We start from the raw sequence: 20,590 nt of genomic DNA, 5'->3' as shown, positions 1-20,590 counted from the left end.
CAAAATAAATCAAAATGTGAACAAATCAAATAAATCTTGTTTTTAAACGAAATAAACCAAAATCAAAACAATTTGAAACAAACCGAATTGTTCCCAACAAAGTATATCACACTTGATCAATCTAGCATAGTACATCAAAAAATTACCAAAGCAGTGTTTTTTCAACGGATAAAGCTCTAAACATTTAAATATAGATATCATACATTTATATTTACGTTCTTACACAGAGAGGTTTATTTTCGGATGAGCGCAGACCCAGAATCCTTTCTCAATCTCCGGAAGCGATTCATCTCGTCGTACGGCGTCATGTGCATTGTTCACTGGTTGCTAGGCATCGGCGACCGCCACCCCTCAAACTTCATGGTTTCCATGACAACGGGGCGTACGGTGGGAATCGATTTCGGCCACGCATTCGGGTCTGCTACTGAGGTTCGTCAAAAATTGTAAAACTGATTCTGTATGTTTTGTTTAAAACGGAGATTTCTATTACAATTTCGTTAGGCGTGCGAAATTACGTTGTTAAGAAACTTGGTTAATTTTTTTGCGCGGTAAAATTTTGCTTCGAAATCTGTAAAGAGTAAACAAGAGATAAAAAGTTTGAGAACCTTTTTTTTCGAGTGCTATATATTTATTTATTAGTTATGCACAAGCGAATGTTCGTTACTAGGATCTGCTTTTAAGTTTTTTTATTTGTGTTTAGGAAACGACTATTTCGTTGTTTTGAATGTAGCCTAACCATCATTCATAAAATTACTTCCGTTTTTTTATGTTAAGGTTCTTCCAGTACCCGAGCTCGTACCGTTCCGGATGACCAAACAGCTTATCAGTTTGTTGCTTCCGCACGCAGTGAAGCGTGGCGAGATGCGTCAGGTCATGGTTCACTGCTTGTCGGCGTTGCGGTCACGCTCCGATGAGCTTTCTCCTTTGCTTGATGTTTTTGTAAAAGATCCATCCGTCGATTGGACAGTGAGTTACAACTTTTATGAACGCATTTCCAAGTATGGGCTTTCCAAGTAACGAATATGGGCCTGTTTGTATTAGTAATGTCACTGACATTATGTTATAGCCAGTGGTTGGATTCTACCGGTTCGCACCGGTTCCATAGAATCTCACGAAAGTAATAGACTTTTTGTAACAGAACTGGCTGAAAAATATGACTTTTGTGATGGAACCGGCTGACGAAAAATTTGAATCCTACCACTGGTCAGACATAAATTCTTATAACACAAATTCTTATAACTTCACTAATATGACGTTATAATTTATAAGCTTGAACGTCACTGGTATTGCATCACAATTTCAGTTTTTTACCACATCACTAAGATGACGTAATAATTAACATTTTAAAACATCACAATAATTGCGTGGTGATGTTTATTTTATCGTGGCACAAGTTAATTGCGATTGACGTCATAACTTATGTTTCTTACAATGGCTGACATGACATTATTATTTTTTTCGGGGTTATTAACGTTACTAATATGACGCAATACACTGGTATACATCATTTCTTGTTGCAGAATTTTGCGAAGAAAAGTCGCGCGACAGAGCTTCAGGAGAGCGGTGATGACGTAACGGACGTGACGTCAGACCGTACGTGGTACGCGCGGCGGAAGATGAAGCTCGTCGAGCGGAAGTTGAGCGGGGGAAATCCGGCCGCGATCACTTGGTAATTGAAATCGATTTAAAAAGTGTTTCACTTCGTAATATTTTAGAAATACGAAATGTTTTTGAAGCATGTCGATCCTGGTTGTACCATGTGGTGGCAAAACTCTACTGCGGGGCATAGATTCTGGGTTGTGTCTTCTGCAACGAACTTAAATCATCACTCTTTACTGTAAATCTCTCACATTTGTGCTTGTTTATAAGAGGCCTTGGACCAGCGGCCTAAGCATCAGCCTAGAGTTCAGGTACCTCCAAGTAGTCTAGTGAGCAATATTAGGGGCCGTTGGATGCAAAATATTTGGGCTTTCAAATCAAGGTTATTTGTGCGTGGGATTCACATCCTTAAAAAAAACTTCAAACGGAAAACGTCACTACGAAAAGGTTGGGCACGGTCTCTGAGAAACCAACTAAAACTTCCTTTTTTTTCGGCAGCGATGAGGTCGAGCACAACGCTGATGTAAAGCGCTTCCGAAAAGACTACTGCTCCGTTGCTATGGGCGACAGTAGCCACGGCAACGTGCGCGCGCAACTCGACGCCGACAATATTTCCGTGGACGAGCAAGTCGACTCGCTCTTGGACCTCGCCATCGATCCCAACGTGCTCGGGCGATGCTGGCAGGGATGGAAGTCGTGGTTGTGACGTAATAACATTACAACAATCGAAACGTTCTTCACAATTGTTATCGATGAATATGAGTGTTTTTGTCTGGTAATCGCTGCAAGTTCAATTTCGAATAAAAAGAATGATGTTTGGTTGTTGAATTTATTAAATTATTGCAAGTTAAGTTTCTAAACAAAGTAAGTGAAAAGTTCAATCAAGTGAAAAAAGTTCAAAGCACATGTAGACGAAATTTTGCCCCGTTTTTTGACAAAAAACCTAAAGGCTATATTATCTTTCCGTTTTTGGGGGTCAAAAATTGAAGAAAAATCCGGTTTTGGGTGGGTTTCACCGGAATATTCTAGTTTCAGCCGGTTTCTGCCTCCTACCGAACCTCCACACCGGTTTAAACCGGTTTTCAAATTCGAAAATTTTGACCCGATTTATGAAAAAACCCTAAGGCCTTTCCGTTTTTTTCGATTTTTGGGGGTCAAAAAATTGAAGAAAAATCCGGTTTTGTGAGAGTTTTCACCGGACTATTCCAGTTTTAAACTGCTTTCAGCCAGTTTCTGCCTCCCACCGAACCTCCACACCGGATAAACCGGTTTTCAAATTCGAAAATTTTGAACAGATTTTTGAAAAACCGTAGGCTATAGCCTTTCCGTTTTTTCGATTTTCAGGGGTCAAAAATTGAAAAAAAATCCGGTTTTGTGTGAGTTTTCACCGGACTATTCCAGTTTTAAACTGGTTTCAGCCGGTTTCTGCCTCCCACCGAACCTCCACACCGGATAAACCGGTTTTCAAATTCGAAAATTTTGAACCGATTTTTAAAAAACCCTAAGGCTATAGCCTTTTTTTTTCGATTTTTGGGCGTCAAAAAATTGAAGAAAAATCCGGTTTTGGGTGAGTTTTCACTGGAATATTCCAGTTTCAAACTGCTTTCAGCCGGTTTCTGCCTCCAACAGAACCTCCAAACCGGTTTAAACTAGAGATGTACCGAATGTCCGGTTGCCGAACTTATTCGGCCGAATCGATCATTTTTGCAAAGATTCGGTTTCGGCCGAATAATTTGTTGCGATTCGGCCGAAACCAAATCTTTTACGAACACAAATTTAAAGCGTTAAACGTGACTTTTCTGCTTATTAAGGTCGACGCAATCTTTCGAAAGCCCAAACATAACGAAAATTGCGTCAATGTTTATCTTTTTCAACACGTTATCGTCTTTCCCACGGTAGTCAAAAAAATTAGTAATTCATTGGCAGGTTGTCAATCATGCTCAAGGCAATTTTAAACCTCACAGAAGTGAAATAAAGACGAAACACAACTATTTTGCACTGGCCGCCTGGTAGATAAACATTTTTTTCACGTCAAACGCGTAGCGTACGACTTCGCGTGACGTCATAAATGATTCGGTTGATTCGGCCGAATTTATTCGGCAAAAGCGCCGAATATTCGGTTTCGGCCTAAGGCTATAGCCTTTCCGGTTTAAACCGGTTGAAATCCAGTCTCGGCGTAGTATAAAATTCAACAAGTCTGAGCTATTGTGGATTCTGCAATATTGCAGGCTAACTATATTTTAAACTATTTTGTTTAACTCGTGATTACCTGCTGAATGTCTGCATTTACTGCATTGACCTTCAAACCCTACTATAAAAGTCAAAAAGAAACAACAAACGTTCTGGTTTGAACTGCTTTATTATTAATTTTTAATTTTCATGTCGTTCTGCGGGTCGGGTTTCGTTTGAAAGCCATCGCACCACGTCAAGGTACCTTCGGTTTTCTTTAATACAGTAGAGAAATCCTCGTTTGGCGCAGAACCGCGACCAAAACGAGGTAAAGAGACTGATCTAAAATCAAAAACAAGATTTAAAAAATGTTAAAAATAGTTGAGTTACGGGATGAAAAAACAAAAAAAGCATTGAAACTATGGATCTATGGATATTTGGCAATATCATGTTTTAACAATTCACAACAAAAATATGTAATTTTAAACAAGACTTTATGCAGGTTTCTTGTTTTCCTAGAGGTGCAGAATACTTCAAATTTTAAATCTCAAACAAATAATTGCAGCAAAACTGACGATGGCGATCCGCAATAGAAACGAGCGAGTCAACAATAAACAGTAAACCAACACCCTGACAGGCTGATGTAAAAGGCACAACACCCCCCAAGAACTGGCCTAACTAATAATCATAGAAATAAAAGGATAGAAAAGTTACACGAGTGTTTTTGTTTGGGAAGAGGGAAAACTATAGACAACAAAACGCATCCACAGGTAGCCTACAATGTAGGTGGCTTTTTGTTGTTGTATCAATAAACACAACTTTACTAATAAGTTTCCTCATTGGCCTTTATTTGCTGGTGCGTCGCAAGTCCAGTAAACTTTTCCAGAGGCGGCGCAATAAAAAAAGTTTGAGAACCACTGACGTAACTGATCGTTGTACAATTGTGTAAGCTTCGCTTTGCAAAACTCTTTTACTTTGCAAGATTTACAATAGCTTGCTTTGTTGTGGCTGTGGTGAATTGGAAAGCATAGAAAGGGCTAATTTACCGCGTTGAAGCATTTAAATTAAGCTTGTTCTACTGTTTTAAACTAACTTAACAAAGATAAAAATTCGAACTAAATTTTGTGCTGATAACCAAATAAAATTAGTGCTTACCATACAATGAAAACAGATTCTTCGAAACAAACAAGTTTTGCATCGGATTAAGAAGCGTTTTACGAAATTTCCTTGGTTTCAAGGACGTTTTTCAAAAACATCAACAAGAATGCATGACGTATATCCTGGCTATGGTTCTAGAACCCTTCAAGTTAAACTTGCTTCGCCCTTCTTTGCTACACCGCACCACACAACAGCTTCTGCTTTACACGAGTTATTTACTCCGCCATATTGTTTCTGTATTGAATAGCATCACAGTATTTTTCATTAATAAGCGCTACGATAACAAGCTTACTGAAAAGAAGATCAAAACCACACAGAGACAGAATTTGTCGAGATTCTGAAACCAATATTTTTGTATTAGCCTACATGTCAAAGATGAAATCCCTTGACGGTTTAAATTGGCAGAGCAATACAAATGGAAAACTATTGAAGATAAATAAGAGTCGCAGTATTTATTTTTGGAAGACATTGTCCCTCTGCTGACAGCTGGCTAAAAAATGTTTATCAACTTTCCCGAGGATGAGCCACCCGATCAAAAACAACATTCCTATGATTGAGACAACCAAATCAAGGTAACCCTGGCACCTGGCACAGATACTACACAGACAAAATAGAAAGCGTGTTGATATTAAGTTGGAACATAGCGCTACTGGCGTTACAGTTTGAAGCTGTCTGATACTACTTGCGACCAGAGCTGCCTCTGAGAATGTACAAACATTACTAAAAGTCCCAAAATAGCAAATAATAATTAAATAGGCATACTTTTATTTCCAAGCACATTGCCTGCGTGCCTAAAAAACGTTTGTAATGACAATACCACGTGATTCGATTTAAATCTTGGCACTGGCAAAAACTTTTAATGATTTTGCTTCAAGTCACTTCATACTAGCATAGGCTACATAAAGATGCTTGGAATAAAAGGTTGGACAATATTATCTTGGCGTTATGAGCTAGGGAACCGGTGGCTTCTGCAAATTGCACAAAATATCTATTAGATGCAAAATGATTTTTTTCTCGTGTGTTATTTAATTTCTTGATATGTCATGTTACAAATAAAGGCATTGTTAAAACAGTAATGATGACACAGAGGCTTGATTTACTAGCAACTAAAGGTTTTTACTGGCAACAACAGTAATAAGTTAAGATTAGACTTATTAAACGCATCACGCACATCAATAAATTATGAAAGGGTTTTCCTAATCTTTTATGAAAGGGTTTTCCTAATATCCCGGAGCTCACAACTGAAATCTCAAGATCTTGGGAAAAGTCCTAAGGAGTGGCAGCCCTGGTGCCAGCATAGTATACTATGGTGCCAGCACATGCACATAAAAAACCTAATTAGTTTACGCATCAGGTAGATAAAATAGAAAACAGGAATCAAACAAATTTAATAACTTTGAAAAACCAATCTATCCAAATTTCCAAAACACCTTCTGCGAGGCAAACGTATTTCTATTTTTCTAATTTGCATGAGTAAGTGTGAATTTTATTATCATGGTAACGATGCAGTTTGGAAATTTTGCTGGTTTCCAATTTCGGTTTATTTTAAAATTTTAAAGTAAATTTATGTTTTTTTATTTACTCAACAAGCTTGTGACAAAAAACTCAATTAAAATTGTTGTCTTGTTTTTTTTTTATTAGCACGAGAATCACAAATAAAACGAAAGCAGACAAAAAATCGTGGAAGTTTGTAAAAATTGTGTTGAAGAAAAAGTTTGAAGTCGAAGTTTAACTTTTATCCAAAAATTCTTCAACGTTGTCGGAAAATTCGTTTTCTTCATCGGAATCTTCTCAAAAGAAACGAACAGTCTCCCGCTGCAAGAAACAAAAAAAACATTCAGCTGAAATCTTTGTAAACAACACAAGTAGAATCACACAAAGTTCAGGCTTGCTGAGAGAGTGACGTCACCAGCCTATGACGTAATTATATTTACGTCACTATTTTATTCACAGGTATTTTTGTGTTGGAACATGTTTATCTATAAATCGAACAAACAATCTTACGGGAAGTCCGAGTCTTTCCAGTTCTCTGTATAAAATCTGTTTCCCATCACCAGAAATCTCGCAACGCCACAGAAGCAACACCTTAACTTTCCTCAAACAACCGGAAGCGGAAATTATTTCGACCTCTGGATCTCCGAACTCGTTTCCAGTCAGATGAATTTCTTCCATCTGCGCAAGATTTGATGATTATTTGTCGCAAATATTAACTGAACAAATTAACTGTCACGTGATGAGTGACGTAATTGTGTCGTCATTCATTTAATTTCAGGTTTTGTAATTATTATTAAGAATTATTTCGCATGAACCAAACACAATCATAACAAACCCCGTGTTTCATTTTACTGATTCCTCCACAAATCACCCTCAGCGTGTCTGAGTTCAGGTTGCGGACTTGAAGACTCAGCCACTCGACAGTTCGATTCAACCTCGGGAGGATTTCAGCCAAGGCGTGCGCTGCACTTGATGAGATGGGAGTGGAGTTGAAATCAAACTTCACAGGAAGATGACTTGCAAGAAAATCCTTTTCATCCTCTGAGCATTCTTGCAAGTCCGTCAGCAGATCTAATAAAATGTAAAGAAAAACAAATAGTTGTTGCGGGTGGTATACAATAAAGCAGGGCGGCTAGAACTATATTTATGATTTCGGATTGACCATAAAACCATTTTTAAAATTTTTATAAATTTAATTTCAACACCAGGAATATTAACGAAAATTTATGACTGCAGCCTATTTGCGTTTTTTCTGCAAGCGAAAATTAACAAGGACCACCTTTATACGTTATTTATACTGTATTAGCAAGTTTAAAGTCTGCCTACCTGTTTATTTGCACAGCTTTTTATCTTGTTAAACTTGTATCAGATTAAATACTTCCAGCGATTAAAAATTACAAATTTTGCATCTAAACACGAGAGCAAATTTAATGCGCCCTTCCTCCAAAACTTTTAATGGCTTCTGATCTACAAACTCACTAAGTGAGTAAAATATTCCACAAACACAATGTGGTGATTATGACGCAATACAGAATTTTTTATGTCATAAGTAATGAGACAATTACAGTAACAATGTTTTTAAAACTTCCGCTAGCGGTGCTAATGATTATAATTTATTATTTTCAGAGCAAATTTAAGATAAGAAAGGTTTGTTTAGTTTCGAATTACACCATCTTTTAAGCTGGTACTTTGCATTGTTAAATATCGCTACGAAAACAACGCTTTGCTGTTTGCGATGCGCTCATTATCACGTTGGGTCGTCCATCTCCTTTCTTGTAAAAACCTTATAAAATACTAGAAAGGCGGTCTGCGATTTTTTTTAATTCTTGAGTACAAATTAGTAAAAAGTATCAATCCACACTTCACAAGGTTCTGTTCATGATCCTTTTACATTATATAGTCATATATTTTCAATTTTAATATGAAATTTAAAAAAAAGAACGAGAAACAAATCTCCCAATCCTCAATCTATAGATTTGACCTCGAGATAGCTGTCAAAGGCCAGTTTTTGAACCGTTAAGTTTTTTTCTCACAAAACCCAGCCAGTATAAGTAACCGACACTGACAAATTACGAAGATATTTTGCAGCAAAGGCAGTGGCGGCTCGTGCCTAAAATTTGTGGGGTGCTGCTCAAAATGTTAGCCTTTATTGAACATATATAAGTTGGCAATACATAGAAAACCTACATTTATAGTTTTCTAGCCATTGTTTTGTGTAGAAAAACAAGTAATACAAATCTTAATTAGAAACTCCATTGTGACGTAATTTATGTTACGCAATAATGTACACGAGTGTAAACAGCAGACGATATCATTTGTGTATTTTGTTTACTTGCACAGCGACGGCTTAACACTATAACAATGTGGAACAAAAACACACGTGACACAGACTCGAAACTAAGCGGTTGTAAATACGGTAAAACACAACAAGAATACAGAAAAAAAGTAATAATTCGAAAAAGGTCCATTTCAGTTCGACAACATTTAAAAAAAGGTCATGTTTCATTTAAGTAACCTTATGGTCACAGTCAGCGTTTTCAACATATTATATAACACTTCATAGATTATAATTGTCACACAAAAAAACTAGCAATACAGCTGTTTATTGGTATCATAACTGACAAATTTAACAACCACTTTACATTTGTGTCAGAACTTGTTTATTTTAACATCTTTTTTTGAATTTTTGTGTACAGACTATTATTTGTCTTTCAGATTTTTAACTGCTATATTGCTGGCCTAAATAGCTTATAATTGCTTTTTATAAGTGCAAAACTCCTTCAAGCTTTAAAATTTACAACACTCTCACTTAAATTTAAACCATATTATTAAACCTTGTGCTTCCTTTTTACAACCAAAATGAATCATAAAGTTATAGTTTGGGCATGATAATAGCTTCTTCCTTGATTCCAAATGACAACTGAGAAACGTTTTTTTTTTTTATTTAGTAGTACTAGCACTGCAAGTGCATGTCTTTTGGAAATAATGGTGTTCCTAACAAAGTTTTGTATCCAAACTGTTTTGCCTTGGAAGGAATCATGGAAACAGCAAAAAGGATTTTTCATGCTAGTAATTTCACTTGTCAAAACATCATCTGGATTATTTTCAAAGTAATCATGAACATCAGATCTATAGAAACATTTTCATTTCAGTAACTAGCTTTTCTTTGTCAACAATAGGATGTGCTTGGTCGTCACTACTATCTTGTCTGTAGAACGTTCATTCTTAAGAAACACTTCCTGTGAAGCAATTTAGCAGCTACTGTTTAGACAAACAGTACATGTCCATTATATCAATACTCATCTTTTTCATCATGTCCACGTAAGGGAGTTTTAAAGTTCTCACAGAACAAAATGCAGTCTTTTATTTTGGACAAAATTTCACGATTTTTTCCACTTTGTTGTGTTCAATAATTGAAAGTCTATATACGCCTCATTAAGTTTTTCCTTAATATTTACAGTTCCCAAAAGTGAAAGTGAAACATCATGTCCACATGCTTCTTTGACTTCTGATGTCTTTCTGCTTTCTCACCTATTTTGGCTACATTTGTAAAACCATTTTTGTCCAGCATTTTTCATCACCTCCAAACAGCAAACATGGAAAACAGTGCATTTTGAACTTCACAACCACAGAGCCGTTTTTTCTTTTGATATCATTTAGAATTAAAAATGCGTATATATTTTTTGTTGTGGCTCATTCCTGGCTGAAAAAGTTGAATATCAGGCGTTTGACGCCCTTTTTTCTTTATACTTACCTTTTCAGCACTTGATAACTGCAAAATCTTAAGTTGCTGAAGCTCACTTACAGTCACCGAATTAGAATCTTGAAAAGCCATGATTAACCTTTCAATCAAAAACTGTAAAAATGATTAAAAAAGAATAACGGTCGTACTGTACTCATTGTCGAACCTGATGGTACACGTGATTTGCTTTGGCACACAATAAACGCGGAACAGACAACTACTTCCGGGTGCCCAGGTCACACGCTACGTGATTGGTGGAGCTGCGCGAGCCGCAGCACCAAGGCTACTATTTCGCCCAGCATGTAGCTTTTCAAAGTGCGCATGCGCAGAACCGCAAAACGTCATGAAACGTCACGAAACGTCAGAAAACTGGAGCTGCAGTTCCAGCATAGATATACATTAGTGTTTCCAAAAAAATTTTTTTTTATGAAAAAAAAGGTGATTAGGGCTAAAATTATGCCTATTATATAATGCTAAGGAATAAAAAAAATAAAAATAATGAAAGTTATTTGTAATATTATGGTAGGTGTAAGTAAAAATATCTAGGGGGTGCTGCAGCTCCGCAGCACCCTAGTACGAGCCGCCCCTGAGCAAAAGTATATGTAACAAATCGTTTTTCAATTTGTTTTGTTTCGCAAACGTTCACCATTGACCTGTAGTAGCATCTCGTCGACACGCTTTTCAGTAGGACGTAGTCCTTGTGCAAAAATAACGTTTGCCTAATTTGTACACAACTCAAGTTGTGTGTTTCTAAATTGAATTTAAATTTGTTCTTAAATGTGAAAAATTGTTCTTAAATGTGTTTTGTCTTAAAAGCGTTCATTAGCAGGATGGGCCGACTACCGCTCGTTTTTGCAAAAACTCCCATAAACAAAACGTTATGTTTGTAAAAAGATGTACATAGGAGCTATTTGGACATAGATGCGGTAACAAATAAACCAAACACATACTCTTACCTATCAAAAGATGTCCATTCAGGTTAGTTGTCATGTACTCGATAAGCTCTTTGCGAAACATTTCAACCTTGCCTGCAAAAAACAAAAACATGTTATTTCTTGGCAAAAACCTGGAACGCGACTATGAATGGTGTCTGACTGGCTGGGATAATAAAATATAGGTGTCAGAATAAAGGAGGAAAACGCTTGGTATCGAACAGCGTGCACAAAGTAGAGTGATACGAAGGTCTGAATAAGATAAGGACTAAATTAAAGTTCTGTGGCAATGTGGGACAGGTCGCATATATAATTTACCAACTGTTTTCCGCCGTAATAGAAAAATGACTTTAGTGGTACCGACTGCCCTTCAGAAGTAAACGGTGTGTTATGGCAGAACGCATGTGTGGTGTCAGTATAATGTAAAACTAGTTAAAATTTCATGCCAGTTTATGGAAGTACGACTTTTGTCAATTTATTTCACACTTTCAGTGATATACAAGCTAAAATCAAGCCACTTTGGTTGTATCAACTGACATTGCATAAGTAAATGGTGTTTGACTTATTTAGTCATGTACACAGGGCCCTGGAGAGAAGAAAAACATGCGCACGGACTGCACCCCCCTCTTGTGGGGCCTGCATGTGCATGTAAGTGTTGTTAAAAGCTTGCTTTGCTGTGCAATGCTTTATTAATTTAACCCATTTGGCACCTATTTTCTGTAGATGATTAGCCCAATCAAATGAATGCATATACACCTACTAAATGATTTAAAAAGCTTAAGAACACAGCCAAAAGTGTCATCATATGTTATTTTTACACTCTTACTTGCTTGAAAATGCCATGGAACTTGTTCATTTTCAAAGAAATAGTCCCATGTGGTTGCTGGCTGTGCAGGCCTTGGAGGAGCAGATGTTTGGGGTTGGGCCGGGTTAGTGTATGGGAGGTGATATGATTGTTGGTGATAGTTCTGATGAAAAGGAGCAACACCATGGTGCATTCCAGATGGGGCTAAATTTCCTGGATAAGGTAGCAGGTATAAATAATGTGGATCGCAAAACTGCCTAATGTGGCTTGGAATATTTGAAAAGATTGGCTGATTATTCATCTGAACATTTCCATGCTGATGGTCAAAGCTTTGTTGATTGACATATAACTGCTCTCCATTACGAGCTGGATTTACTGCAGCATAGTGAAGCTGATTTGTATAAGGGGAGGTGGGGCGATTGTTCCGTGGTAACTTATGATGAAATTGCTCAAAATTTCGGATCGGGAAAAATCCTATAAACAAATTGGCACCGGTTTTAACTTCTCAAAATAAACCTTATGTTGCCAGATTTGGAAGCAAATCAAAGTGACAAATCTATGGGAGTAATGAGTGAGATTGAAAACATTTCAATCATTATTCCAAAATTAAAGTGGGGATGGAAAGACAAGGCCCACAATAAAAAATGGAACTGATGAAACCAATTTGAGAAATAACTGGAGGAGCTAAAGAGTCAAAAGCAATATAAAATGAATATAAAATGACATTTGAAAAAACAGTTTAGCTAATTTCAGGGGTGAGTAATGTCGGGCCTAAGAAAGACTAATGTCATGAAGACAGTCCAAATTTTGGTTTTTTGAATAATAGCCAGGTAAGTGTTTAGATATAATAGTAAACACAGCAATTAATACATGACCAAAAGCAAAAAACAACTTACACATAAATATTTTTCAATGATACTGAGCATAAATAAATATGCTTAGTGAAGTCCAAACTTTTGAAATTTTCTAGTCCATTCAGACATTTTTGAAGGTTTTCTCTGTCTAAGAAATCAGCTTCTATTGATTGTGAATTGCACACAATTGTAGGGGGCTATGGGGGTAAATGATAGGGCTACAGGGACACACCAATAGACACCTATAAAAGACACACTCTACAAACTGTCTAAAGTTTTTTCATTTCAAACATTGTTTAAAAATTAAGCTCATTTAGGGGGCCAGTGGGGTAAATGTTGGGGCGACAGGGTAAAACACAACAATCGACAACTATGAATAGCACACTCTATAAACTGTCAAAATTTCATCTAACTCAGACATTGTTTAAAAAATTCACCCATTTTAGAGAGCTAGAGGGGTAAATATTGAGGGTACAGGGTAAAAATCAACCATCGACATTTATAAATGACAAATTCTACAAGTTGTCCAAATTTCATTTAATTTTGACACTGTTTAAAAAAACTCACATTTTAAGGGGTTAGTGGGGCAATTGATAAAGTTCTACACCCAAGAGTATAAAACATGAAACTACAATGAACTAAATTCTGAGCACTAGAGGTGTTATAAGCCACATTTAATAACACTTCTGACATCATACAGCTGTTAATACCCCTCTTTTGACATGTGCAAAAATGTCCACCAAGAAACAAACACAAGTACCATATGTTCTGTTGCTTTATTATACTATCACATCACAGAAATCTTTGATTTGTGGTGAAGCAACATACAAAAGTGTTTTACACTTTGGGGTCCAGCGGGGCAAATACTTGACTTATCAAGTAAGTAGATAAAGTAGGCACATCCGCATCTGTGAAAGTTTCATCCGAATCCACCAAAGATTTCATGCCAAAAGTGCATGAACAAACTTTGGCCGAAAAAAGAAAAAAAATGAGTGAAATCAAGATACATCCCTTTCAGGAAATGGGCCCCATAATGAAATGATTTACAAACTAGTCACAATAACTGCTACTTGTTTACACATTGCATCTGCTGGACAGAATCTGTTGGCACCAGTCATTTGTTGAGTGACACCTGTCAATGTGCATGAAACGTTTTCCAAAACATATGTATTTTCCCTACACTTGAGGCACGAAACATGCAAAGTTGTAAATAATGCATGTTATGGGATAACTATGATAAGTCTTGGGGCAACAAGTTTTAACAGGGCGACAAAAAAGCCTAAATTTAGCCATTTAGGGGTTAATGGGGTAAATGGTGCAACTGCATGGTAAAATATATCAATAAACACCTCAAAATGGCATGTTCTGAGAACTTTAATGGGGCCCCACATCAAAACTGATAAAGCAACAATCAACACTAACTCAAACTACAGTCCTGTAAAATTTAAACCCAATTAGCTAATAGTTAAAAGTTAGACTACTTGAGGCGTTTTAAACAGCTAGCTTTGATACTTCTAATGTCATAAGTCTGATAACAAAGTCAAATTTAAATTTGTTCCACTGCTACTGCTATTGCTCATGTTTAGTTGTTCATACCTTGCATGGTTGTAGGTTTTGCTAAGAGCTGAACTATTGGTGGAGCAGGGTCACACGATAGTGATTGTAAATCTGTTAAGATATCATAAGCACATATCAATGAGATAATTCATTACCAAAGACTTTGGAGTGATTATTGGTTAACTGAGGAGTGCTCATCTCAGTATAATGAACTATTCCATTCAATTAAATGACTTACTTTTTCTGCCTTTGTTTCCCAGGAGAAGGCCGCATAAAAATCGTCGAACCATCGACCAATGGTCTCCCTTTGCCACCTCAGGGATTATGTTGTGAAATTCTTCATCTGGCATGAACTCACATATGTACTTGGTGGCAAACATCTCCTGCAACATTTGATGCAAAAAGTAAAATAGTTGGTCACCATCAAATAGTCGTTGATTCGGAATGCCAATTTTACGAGCAAAGGCAATGATTATGTCTTGGACAATGGTGGCTTTAAGACTCCCAAGACTTCCTTGGGTAAATACAACTGTTTTCTGCAGCATTCCTTCATATGCCATTTTACCAAGTGGTTTCCATAAATTGGTAATATTCATGTTGCGTGCATGGTCAGAGTATCTCAGTTGCTCTAAAACAATTTGAAAAACCTCTGTGACTGTTTTCACTTTGTTTAAACCTTGATCCAAAACAGCAAAAACAATAAATTGCAGTAACAAAGGATTGTGACAAAGACTAAACAGTTGCGGGGTTTTGGTGGAAATTAATTCCCACAATTCATCTCCTTTTTTCCCTGCAAAAGCACGGAACAGCTTTTCCATGTCTTCAGTTGAAAGGTCATCAACATGAACTGTCACATCTGGACGAAGGTGTGACGGGAGTTTAAGAATTTTATGGGGACGTGATGTAAAAATTAGTAAAGAATCTTTCAAAAACTTGTTGCAACAAAGATTTGCTACTAGCTGATCAATTGGCAAAGATGTATCATAAGAAGCATTTACTGGTGTCACATTTTCAAGTGTCCACAATGCCTGGTCATAGCCATCAAACACAAAAACACACTTATCTTGGTTTTCTACCATCCATTGAAATGCTTTTTCTTTTGTTTCATTATCCAATCCAGGACAAAGACAGTCAACAAAAAGTTGTTTGCATGTTAAAGCTTGATTATAGTTTAGGTCCATGAATCTAAGATGAAACTTAACAGATTGATTTGGTTGAGTTAACTTTGCCAATTGTTTAGAAAGAGTAGTTTTCCCTGAACCAGGTGGGCCAACTAATGCAATAAATCTTTTTTTGGAGGTTAGGTTTAAAATTGTATTGAAGGAAACAGGTTGTTGATTTGCAGTGGAGGAAAGTTTCTCTCTGGTGGATGGTATGAATTCCTCTGTTCCCACAGGACACCATAGTCCCCGATATGCCTCATACTCATGCATTACCGGATGTACATCAGGCAGTTGGTTTGGTTTCAATGTTTCATCGTAAAGCACCACACTTTCTGGTAAGTTGTTCAAATGCTCCTCCTGGTGTTTTTTGATGGCAGCAACTACAATCAAGTACATGCATTTTAGGCTGTGAGGTAAAATCAGTCATAGCCATTGTGTCACTTTTTTAAATCTGGTTTAATGACCGCTTTTTTCTGATAAGAGGGTTCAAATTAGGAAGTAAACTGTGCTTTTTACTTTTCAAGTTCTGGCACAACATTCAGCAATCAGTAAATATGTGCTTTTTCACAATCAGAACACACACTTTTACCTTTGTCTTCTTGATTGAAAACTGACCTCTCAAGAGCATGGTAATCTAAAATAATGAACTTTTGTGTTGATTTTTCCAAAAATATGTTGCTTTTTCATGCTATGGAGGCTAGTGTTTTTAATCTTAAAACTATTTACAGATCAAGGCTTAAGTAATATGTGAAAAATTGCAGTCAAACTTTCCTTAAAGTTCAAATATACTAACGAAATATAAACCAAGAATAAATTTGAAAAGTTGGTACAATACAACTTAACTGTTAGCACACCACAAAACTGGTTCAGATCATGAATCCTACTATTAAATTGTGTTGGATAGTGTATAAATGGTGTAACAATATGCACTTACTGTTAATGTTTACATTCCCCCGAACCCCAACTACGGCGGAACCTGAGACTGATGCTTCTCTCATATCAATACTTTGTTCGTCTCTGACAGTTGGTTCTGAATGAAAATGGGGAAATTACGCTGGTTTTATTAATGTCCTGTGAAATCATGCACAGGTTTATTGGTTTGTTTGGTTTATAAGATAAAAACTCAAAAAGAGTGGCAGACGATTAGCATCAGTGTTATCTTCTTCAGCAAGTCACCTATGAGCCACTTGTGAGGACAAAAAGAAAACTGATCCCTTCTATGTAGTATGTACCTACACCCTATATCGACCAATAATATCACTGCCTTTTACATCTCTGTACATTTTTTAACATGTGCACCAAATGCTTTTAGACAGTAAAGAAACACAACAATAAATGTAATCATATGTTATTATGTATAATCTTACCTGCTGGAAAATGCTGTGGAGCTTGTTGTCTTTCGTGCTGGGGATAATTTAATGACATAGCAGCAATAGACGTTTGGAGTTGTTGAGCAGGGTTAGTTTGTGAGACATAATTCTGATTTGTATTAATTGAAGATGGGTAGCAAAATTGTTGGTTGGAAAGCTGAAAATATATATTTTGAGAAAATGGAAACACACCATGGGGCATTTCTGGTGGCACAGGATATGCTAATTGGTTCCACGAGTGCTTGGGTGTATTGCAAAGGACTTACTGCAACATAGTGTTGTTGATTTGCATAGGAGGTTGGTTGAGTATTCCATAATGTCTGATGCCGAAACTGCTGAGATTCAAACTGATTCATTGCACCTGTTTGTTTGAATAAAGGAACAAATTGGCATTAGACCAAACAAGGGGAAAATGCAGATAAAAACAATCTTTCTTCTTTTAAGGTAGAAGTCAGATAATTACTTACTAATTTATATTACCTTGCCAATTTATCCATTACATTGGAGATTTATTATTTACACCATTTGAGATTTGATCTGCTAACATGTTTTTTTGCATGCAAAAGCAAATAGGTCCCTACAAATGTGCAAATAGTGACAGTAATAATGTGGTACCAATATTTTTATATTCGAAAGGACGATTTGGGGCTAACAGGGCGAAAAATAGATGGATACAATTAAAGTCACAAAATAATTTAAAATACTTTACAATGCACCAACGAGCAAACTATGAAACTCCTTAATGATGCACTATAGTACAATGGTCTTCAAATTTTTTAAAACGACACCATTTCAAAAGAAAAAGAAATCAGCTTTTTTATGTGACCTTATTTTTTCCCATTTGGAGAAAAATATTTTAAATAAATATTTCGGGTTTATGGGTGTAAATCCAATGTAAGTAAAATACTTTAAAACGAACCAATCACCAAAGTATAAAACTCTTGAACCATGTACTGTAGTAGTAAGCATGGACATTTTTAAACTTTGGATAACTAACTAACATGTGTGTAAATTTAAATAAGTTTGAAGTACTCTTTTATGACCAAATGCATGGAACGAACCAGCACCAGACAAAAAAACAGACAAAACAAGATGTGTCCCCTTGCTATATTTAGGAGATTAGTCACAATACCTGATACTTGTTGCTGCACTGCTTGTGCTGGGTACATTGAACTGCTGGCACCCTCCAATTGTGAAGCCATACCTGTCAAGACACAATTTAGGCTGTAACAGGGCTTTTACAACCAGGGAGCCAATATGGCATTAAAGCTTATGTCATGGAATGGCAGGCTGACATTTGTTCAGACTAAAAATTTTAGGGATAGCAGCTATAATATAAAGCTTTTGCTACCATTCCATAATTTCCTAAATCAGTTTTTATTTTCTTGCGTTTCAAACAGGTATTTAAATTTGTTTGATGTATTTTTGTACAACACCAAAAGGCAGTCATATACAGCACAACATGTATGCTTGGGATCTATAACTTTAAGTTGATTAGACCCCAATCATCTGAAAGTATGTGTACTAACTAAAAGCTTTGCAATTATTAGGAAACAAAAACTGTCATCCTCTTTTGTTTTTACAATCTTACCTGCTGGAAAATGCTGTGTAGCTTGTTGTGCAGGTCGGGTACCAGCAGATGGTTGAGCAAAGTTAGTATGTGGGTTGTTATCTTTTGGAATTGGCCCAATTGAAGATGCGTGATACGATTGTTGGTTATTTTGTTGATGAAAACGGGCAACATCATCATGTACTTCTGATGGAACCGGATTTACTGAATAAGGTAGCTGGTTCATATATTGATGCCCAATACTATGTGGATTGTAAATTTGCTGAGTACTAATGTGACTTGGATGAACTGGAAGATTTTGCTGAATATTCATCTGAGTATTTTCATGCTGATGATAACGATATTGTTGAGCTGGACATGGTTGTGTCCAAGTTTGGGCTTGCCTCACTGCAACATAGTGTTGCTGGTTTGCATAGGAGTAGGTGGGTCTAGTGTTCCATGATGTCTGATGTCGAAACTGCTGAGAAGGTGAAATACTTCCTCTCAAAGCAGCAGCACCAAACTGGTTCTTTGCACAGCCCAATTTTATGTTAGGAAAAAGACACAATTGACTCTCTTTTACCACACACAATTTGAAAAAAATAAAATACATTGTTTGTTAACAGGGTTGGCGATTGTATAAATGGAGGAATGGAATTCTTTACAAACTTATCCACACGGTTTAAACTTATTAGGTAATTATTAAGCATGTGTCTTTTACCATTGAGTCCATTAAGTCAGACATGTGTCTTTTAATCATAGCGGTGTATGGAACGCTTATCACAACTGCAGTTAAACTACAAACATATATATTAGGAAACTATAAGGTATCACTATGGTAAATGAGTGATTCCACAACAAACAAATTTTGCGGTTATTTTTAGATTCCTAAGGACAAATTATTAAAAACCATTAACCCAACTTCAAAAATGTTTTGTCCGCATTCTTTTTGCATCATTATTGTCATATAATTATAAAAACAGTAAAAAAATGAAAAAAATGCAAATTAAAAAACAATTTGCTACACAGGTACACATAACAAATTGTTTTTCACTTAACTTTGTTTTGCAAACAAATACCATTGACCAGTAGCATATCCAAGGGGAGCCCCGCCAAACACGTAATATTTGTCAAAAACATTAGATCGATGTAAATCGAGTTATGTTATTAGGCCCTAATAATTAGGGTAATTTGGTAGTTACCAGGCACAATTTATGCCTTCTGCAGTTACCACCTTTAGTGCATTCGTGACTTTGTGCAACTTAACAGTAGGATTACCGCTTGAGCAAGAGATTTAGTTCTTGAGAAATTGGACCCTGTTTTTATAAGCAACGATTTTGATTACCTGACAGTCACGCTTATTTTGCAGCTGCAGTGTGGCTGAGTAAGCTAGATAGCAGCAGCAAAATCAGAAAACTACAAAGCTTTCGCTAAAATTACCTGTTCTTCCTGTCAATTAGATGGGTAGAGAAACCGCCAATTTTGGAAAAAGTGCTTTGGCGCATAACACGTCGTTTTGAACGACGTGTGATGTCATTAGGGATTTCCGCCAAAAAAGAATTCGGACCCCCCCTCTTTAAAAATTTCTGGATACACCCCTGCCATTGACGGTAGTGTAGTAACCACACACAGTGCGGACACTGAACAACTGTTTAATGACCTTTAGACACCATTTTCAATAGCATGCAGTCCATAGTGTTCAACAATATCGTTTTGACTAATTTAAAGATGAATTGATTTGTCAAAAACTTGGGGAATCTAATAAAAAGTTACAAAATTCTATAGAAAGCCTTACATTGCACCAACTGACAAAGCATATAACTCCCAGATTATGTACTATAGTCAGTACGGCTGTTAAAAAAAAATACGTTTTAGGGGCCTGTGGGTGAACCGCTGGGTCATAATACATTTATTTAATTTAAACACTTGACTTAACTCAAAAAAGTGTTAAGCCAACAGTATATATGTATATTACTTCTATATTACTTCCAATTCTTAGATTAACAGCCATGAGTAATTTTTAGTGACAAACTCTACAGAATTTTTCTTAGAAGCTAAACAAATGGGTAAATGTACATGTACTAATGGGAAAACTGCAAACATCCTACTGGAACTAATTAAATTTCTAAAAAATGTGGCATTGAATAGGACATTCTGCGATGGTAAACCATAGAACTTTTGGTCAAAGAAAAGATCCA

At 36.4% G+C, this 20,590-nt stretch overlaps 2 protein-coding genes across 2 annotated transcripts in view; one reads left to right on the top strand and one right to left on the bottom strand.

The window, feature by feature from the left end:
* Positions 1-2,418, top strand: part of LOC145230571 (DNA-dependent protein kinase catalytic subunit-like) — a 56,035-nt gene extending 53,617 nt beyond the window's left edge. The window contains exons 80-83 of the mRNA XM_080096020.1: positions 228-429; positions 775-966; positions 1,521-1,669; positions 2,098-2,418. Of these exons, the coding sequence (XP_079952146.1) occupies positions 228-429; positions 775-966; positions 1,521-1,669; positions 2,098-2,305 (751 nt within the window). The 3' untranslated portion in view covers positions 2,306-2,418. The remainder of the gene's footprint in view (positions 1-227; positions 430-774; positions 967-1,520; positions 1,670-2,097) is intronic.
* Positions 2,419-7,086: 4,668 nt separating this feature from the next.
* LOC145211474 (uncharacterized) lies at positions 7,087-19,152 on the bottom strand. The gene is made up of 13 exons (XM_080080043.1): positions 19,114-19,152; positions 18,435-18,921; positions 17,976-18,047; positions 17,110-17,204; positions 16,841-17,000; positions 16,408-16,503; positions 16,063-16,107; positions 14,549-15,853; positions 14,350-14,421; positions 13,800-13,885; positions 11,921-12,215; positions 11,119-11,190; positions 7,087-7,491 (listed from the first exon to the last, which is right to left on the bottom strand). Exons 1-13 carry the CDS (start codon positions 19,150-19,152, stop codon positions 7,214-7,216), a joined length of 3,102 nt encoding a protein of 1,033 aa, XP_079936169.1. The 3' UTR covers positions 7,087-7,213.
* Between the last annotated feature and the right edge of the window lie 1,438 nt (positions 19,153-20,590).

The sequence above is a fragment of the Phallusia mammillata genome, chromosome 1, assembly GCF_965637545.1.
Source record: "Phallusia mammillata chromosome 1, kaPhaMamm4.hap1.1, whole genome shotgun sequence".
Taxonomy (NCBI): Eukaryota; Metazoa; Chordata; class Ascidiacea; order Phlebobranchia; family Ascidiidae; genus Phallusia; species Phallusia mammillata.
Note: the sequence above shows the minus strand (reverse complement) of the source record. Positions and strands in the feature narration are given on the sequence as shown.

Coding starts and splice junctions, on each gene's coding strand:
- LOC145211474 (XM_080080043.1), bottom strand. CDS start 19,152: ATGATTAAAAGACACATGTCTGACTTAATGGACTCAATG. Junction 16,504..16,840: donor TCCACAGCATTTTCCAGCAG/GTAAGATTATAC, acceptor ATTTTCATTCAG/AACCAACTGTCAGAGACGAA. Junction 16,108..16,407: donor GGGGAATGTAAACATTAACA/GTAAGTGCATAT, acceptor TCATTATTTTAG/ATTACCATGCTCTTGAGAGG.